Source organism: Mastomys coucha, unplaced genomic scaffold (genome assembly GCF_008632895.1).
Source record: "Mastomys coucha isolate ucsf_1 unplaced genomic scaffold, UCSF_Mcou_1 pScaffold23, whole genome shotgun sequence".
NCBI lineage: Eukaryota > Metazoa > Chordata > Mammalia > Rodentia > Muridae > Mastomys > Mastomys coucha.
Window position 1 is genome coordinate 13,791,717 of NW_022196906.1, and position 6,638 is coordinate 13,798,354.

Genomic DNA, 6,638 nt, shown 5'->3' on the forward strand with positions numbered 1-6,638 from the left:
TATATATATACATACATACACATGTGTGTGTGTGTGTGTGTATTCTGTAACAAAAACCAGCACAGAAGCATAATCTGCTTGTACTCAATCAAATGGTAGGTTTCTTTCAGAACAATGAGGAGTAATAATAGGCAAATCACAAAACTTTTGGAGACTGACTTAATGGTAATGATGGTTATATGGGCATAGAGATGTTAAAACTTATGTGTAATTTCTTGTGTGCCAAAGGTATCTCAGTAAAATTATTCACCCTTACTTGGACATGTACAATGTCAACAAACTGGTTTATAGTGGACTTCAAAGAATAGCTACTACAAAGCAGGGTGTATATTTTTGTTTTGTTTTGTTTTGTTTTTGTGTTTTTCTAGCTTTGTACTTTTTTGGGGGGGTAGGTGTTCCTGAATGTGCAAATAGGTGGTTATCTTAATCTATATCTGTTTCTTGTGTCTCGGGCTTTTTTCCTGTTTTCTGTTTTATTTGTTTTGTCCTATTCCAATATTTTTATATTATTATTATTATTATTATATCATTATTCCTTATATGTCAGAATGTGGGTGGATTCAGATGTGAGGACAGGCTGGAAGGAATAGAGGGTGGAGAAATGATAGTTAGAATATATTATATTTAAAAATATATATTATATTAAAAAATACTTTTTCAATACAGGGTGAAATCTTGATTAGGACTTGTTACAAAAAGTAGAATGTAGTTATAGGAGCATTTCCTTCATATGACTGGAAGATAAGTTTTGTACTAGCCAGTCTTTTAAGAAAGTGTAAAAGAATTATGTACCATAATTGAAGTTTGGGATTGCTGAGCAAACGTTTCTTATGTTTGATCTCTAACATTGACCTCTAGTTTGTCTGCATTCCCATAATAGAAGAAGGCAAGATTGACTTTCAGATTAAGAGGGCAAGTACAGGATGACAACAGTTTATTTCTTTGTTTACCATTTCTTTGTTTCCTGGTTCAGGAAAAGCAAAATTCTGCCAGAAGGTGGACAAGATAACAAGGATTTGAAAAGAACAGCACTGCTGTGTTTCAGAAGTAATTCTAGCAATATCTTTCTTGTATCAATGTTCCACATGGCTAAGCTGTCATTTGTAGACCATGTTTCTGTTTAAGCTACTCTACTCAATGTATATAGTATGGGACTGAGACCTGAAAGAGGTTTACAGATAATTTCATATATGGAGTATGTAACACTAAGGCCTACATATGTTGGTTAATTTTCTGTCCAAGGCTGGTATTCTTTTGTGCCTGAATTAGTTCTTTTAGCCAGTATTCTTTTAACCAAAAGTAGTCACATGCTACTACTAATTTTTTTTTCTATCTTAAGCTCTTAGATTCTATAAGTGATTTCTCACTGGGAAAGCACATTAATTCTATAACACTTTGCCATTATTTCCGAATCTCAGCCCTTCACCAGGCAAGAATTCCTGACTAGAGAAGAGTATCTTGATTTATGTTTTGGATCTCTTGTTTGGATGCCTCTAAGTTTTTTTGTTTGTTTGTTTGTTTGTTTTGTTTTGTTTTTTCTACTTGTCCCTTTTCTTGATTTCTCGTTCATGATAGATCAGTAGTTATTACCAGAGGAAATTTTATTCTGAGAGTACTTTAAAGATATTTTGGGTAAATAGCCATGACTTAGTGGGAGATGAGCTCCTGTTAATGTCATAAAATGAATTGAGACTATAAACTATGTTAGTAGCTAAATATCATAGAATCCTCAGAGAAGGCTGTACCACATGGGAAAAAATGTGATCTGGCCTCAAATACCATAGAGTTCATGAACCTTGTAGTATAGTACTAACTTCTAAAACAAAGTGAAAAAATAATGGTGGCAATTCACTACTGATCCATGCTCATGAGGGTCTACATCTTAGACACACCCTCCAACACACCTCCAATTTCAAACCAGGTAACCAATGCTAGAGACCTGTGTCTAAAGGGTAAAATGTTATTACACTGAATAAAACTTCTCCTGAGGGCCAGTCAGTTTATGTCTTACTCTCAGGTGTTTCTTGGGTAATGTAGCTAGACACAACTTTCAGGAGTGGAGGATCTGCCATTAGAACAACCCCCTTATTGACAAGGGATAGGAGGATCAACAAATAGTGTGTTCATACACACACACACGCACACACATACAAGTGCCTGCCAATTACCAGGAGTCTATGTATTAGTCACATAATGCGGATTCTCTAATCAATCTTGTAATTATTGCCAAGAGTCAGAATTTTTTTTTTTTTTTACCAAATGGTAAAGGTATAAGTAAAACTTAAGAATTTGCCCAAGTCTATTCCTACTTCTCATTAAGTGGGTGATTCAGCATTACTCAAGCCAACTCAGGCTAACTTTCAATTTTGTGATCTAAGTTCCAGAGCATTCCCCTATGATGTTAAAGACATATGTAGAAGGTGCTTTCAGCTTGTTGGTATAGGGGAATCCTTGTACAGGGCTCTTCAAGTTAACACTTTTAAACATTTTATTTTTTGACAGTTTCATACATTTGAAAACTATATCTTGATTAGACTATCCTCAACTCCTCTGTCTTAGTCACACCACCAAATCCTCACCTACATGTCTTCCACACACATGCATGTCTCTTTAAAAATAATCCCTTGACTTCACATAGTATTATATACATGCCCATTCATATGGGGCCACCTAGGCATGGGCAAAGTTTTAATGCCCAAACCACCAAAGAAAGATGAAAACTCCCCTGAACACAACTTGCCATATTCTGCCAGTGGCTCTTCAATTTGGGGTACAGACACAAAAGTCCTCCCCAGTCCATGCTGGAATGTTAGCTGTCTTGATCTTTTGTAGGTAATCAAAACTCTTACAAGTTAATAAGTGCAAGGCAACTTCTATTTCATGTTTATGAAAAGGAACCAAATGTGAAGATGTGAGAAAGTGTAGTTAGGCCAGGACAAAACATTGAGCAAATTGCTTTGTATGTTTTATTTACTACTATGAAGTTGAGGCTGTCTTTGATTTCTGATTTTTCTGCTTCCACTTTCTGACTGGTAAGCAGTTTGTCCTTTTGTTTCATATCTATTAGAACATGCTGATATATATGAATTTATATAATGTGTGTGTGTGTGTGTGTGTGTGTGTGAGAGAGAGAGAGAGAGAGAGAGAGAGAGAGAGAGAGAGAGAGAGAGAGAGAGAGAGAGAGGAGAGAGGAGAGAGGAGAGAGGTATCCTTGTACTGGCTCCAGCCCCAGAATTTTACCCTAAAGCAAAATTCCAATGGGATTCTCACCATAGGTGATTAACAATCACTATCTACTTTTTATTTACTACAGATCAAGCTCAGGGACTCTGATTACAATACACAGTATACAAAAGCCCTGCCACAGAGCTATACCATCATGACTAATAATGATGACCAAAGCAAGGCTCAGTAAATATGTTTTGTGGGGAAAAAGAAAAGTCATTTTGAGATATTTTTAATTTAGTTTTTTTTCCTCCAACAAAGACCAAAGAAAGCATCCAGCAAGCATTGTCCTGGAGAAAGTGACAAGGAGTTGAGCCAATGATATATAGGTGTAAGTCATATCTCTCATTTTACTGGCTGTGTTTTCTACCTTGTCCTGCTTGTAAGTATATATAATTGAAATTATTTGCAAAAGGAATCTAGTTACTGACTACTCATGAGTCACTTTGTTGTTTCAACTCTATTTTCTTGAAATATTCATATACTTCATGAGTAATAATTCTTCTCTGTGTCTTAAGAATATAGAAGAATGCAACTTGTACTAAAATACTCTTATCATCACCCACCCCTCTTGATTCTATTATCTTACTGAAACCTGTCTCCTATGCTATGGAAAGATCTTCTAAGAGCCTGATTCAAGTCCTTGTTCCTCAGGCTGTAGATGAAGGGGTTTAGCATGGGAGCAACCACAGTATACATTACTGAGGCGATTGAACCCTCTCTGGATTTATAGGATGTTTGAGAAGTAAGGTAGACCCCAAGGCCTGTGCCATAGAACAAAGAGACTACTGAAAGATGAGAACCACAAGTGGAAAAGGCTTTATACTTCCCCCTAGCAGATGAAATCCCCACTATAGAGTTGATGATTTTAGAATATGAGAAAAGAATCCCAGACAGAGGAATAATACCTAGCAAACCAGTTACGCAGTAAAGCAGGACATCATTGGCATATGTGTCTGAGCAGGCAAGTTTGAGGATCTGAGCAAGTTCACAGAAGTAGTGGGGTATCTCTGTTTTCTTACAGAAAGACACCCTCAAAAACATTAAAGTTTGCAACAATGAATAGGCCAGGCAGATTGTCCAAGACAGTAGAAGTAGACTACCACAAAAGTGAGGGCTCATGACAATCATGTAGTGCAAAGGGTGACATATGGCCACAAATCGGTCATAGGCCATTACAGTCAGTAGCAAACTATCCAATCCAGAAAAAAACATGAAAAAATACATCTGCACAAGGCACCCTTCATACGTTATGGATTTATTCTGTGTCTGGATGTTCACTAACATCTTGGGGACTGTGGTGGATATGAAGCAAATGTCTGTAAACGATAGGTTAGAGAGGAAGAAATACATTGGAGTCTGGAGATGGGCATCAGAGTTAATGATCAGGACGATAAGCATATTTCCTATGATGCAAACCAGGTAAATGAACAGGAACATCCCAAATAGAAGAGGCTGAATATCATTTTCTCTTGAAAATCCCAGAAGGATGAATATTGAAGTAGCTGTAATATTTTCTGGCTCCATATAATTTACAGTCTTTACCTGGAAATAAGAAAACCTAGTTACAATGAATGTATCATTTGTTTCAAAATCATTCATGGAGTATTATATTTTATCCCAGGTTTTATTTGCTTTACTACCCCAAAGTGCTGTTTTTACCACTACCTATAATGGCTTGTCCATTGCAACTTTTCTGGCTGATAGTAAATGATATCTTATAAAGAATTTTTGAGACAGAATCCATTTCCATGAACATCTTCCCTCTGTTTTGTAGTAAATGCCTCTTAGAGTCCCAGGAAAATGTAGGACAAGCAATTATTGGTTGTAGAATATGAAGATATTTTGTTGTCTTGTGCTTTTGCCAAATATTGTTTCATTTGATTCAAAGAAGGATATTTTGAAAATATTTTATAGGAAATCCCACTATTGTTATGTAAAAGTGGTCAGTCCTCTCTAATTCATCAGTCTAACTACATCATAATATGCTTAATCCCAAAGATCAATTCAAAAGCTCCATCATTCTTTTACATTTCTCTTGCAGGTTTATATTCTTCTCAATTTTTCTTATATTCAAGCAACTGTGTCTTCTTTATTTCATGTCATATTTCCTGCACTACAAATAGTATTAAACAATGAGTGCTGTATTTCATGGATTCTATAGACAACACATGAAAAGCATCTCATTTGCTTATAATGTACATGCCTTCATTTTTATCTTCAGCAATTTGAGGAGAAATATAAAATAAAACAAAAATATAAATCTAAAACAAGAAGAGAAAAACAGACTAGGCATGATAATACATTTTGCTAATTGCAGTACTGAAATAAATGCAGAAGGATTTCAAATGTGAGGTAGCCTGGGTTTCTCATAATAGCTATATCTCAAAAAAAGAAAAAGCCCTGAATTGTGTGTGTGTGTGTGTGTTTGTGTGTGTGTGTGTGTATGTGTGATGTATAATATATATTATACACACATGTATATGTGTGTGGGGTGGGCGTGTATGTGCATCCTCTCCCACTGAAGCCATTCTTATTCACAAAACCTTTAGTAGGGCTAGAGATATAGCTAGGTGTTACTGAGTACTCAGCATGTGTATGACTGTGAGTTCAATCCTTAGCTCTGTAGAAACAACAACCACAACATATATACTATATATTATATACAATATGTTATATTATTTCTTTTCTAATAGATATATCTCATGTATTTTCTTCCTTAAAATCACAGTAAAACTACCATAGTGTTTACATTATGTTAATAGGCTACATGTCATCTAAAAACTATTTAATGTATACAGGAAAGAGTATGAAATTTTGCAGAAATACCATTGCACTTCATAGAAGAGACTTAAAGAGCCACAGATTTAAAGTCATCCCGTGGACAGTTCTACACTTTAGGTAGTTCTTTTCTACATTCAAAGTTGGAGGCAATTTTTACTTTTTTTCATTTTATTTTCATTTATTTGCTTTACATCCTGCTCACTACCCCTCCTCTTGGTCACCTTCTCCAGCAATCCCTCCTCTTGTCCTCTGAGATGGTGGAACCCCCCTGGGTTTCCCCCCACCCTGACATATCAGGTCTCTGCTGGGCTGGGAGTATCCTCTCCTACTGAGGCCATTATTATTCACAAAACCCTTTAGTAGTGCTAGACATGTAGCCCAGTATTCCTGAGTATTCAGCATGTATATGGCTTTGAGTTCAGTCCTTAGTTAGCTTTGTAGAAACAAACAAACAAGCAACAAAACCCATCACACAAACAAACAACAACAACAAAACCCATCATAAAATCTGATTAGCCAAAAAGAGAGGTGCATATATTATTATGATTTTCAGTTGAGCATAAAGGGCATGGTAGTTTAATCTCAATTTACTGCATTTTGAAGGCCTTAATTTATTAGATACTAATTTC

The 6,638-nt window shown here is 35.8% G+C and overlaps 1 protein-coding gene across 1 annotated transcript; it reads right to left on the minus strand.

The window, feature by feature from the left end:
• Window positions 1-3,810: 3,810 nt before the first annotated feature.
• LOC116072693 (olfactory receptor 7A17-like) lies at window positions 3,811-4,752 on the minus strand. The gene has a single exon (XM_031344195.1). The coding sequence runs from the start codon at window positions 4,750-4,752 to the stop codon at window positions 3,811-3,813; it is 942 nt and encodes a 313-aa protein (XP_031200055.1).
• Window positions 4,753-6,638: the final 1,886 nt, after the last annotated feature.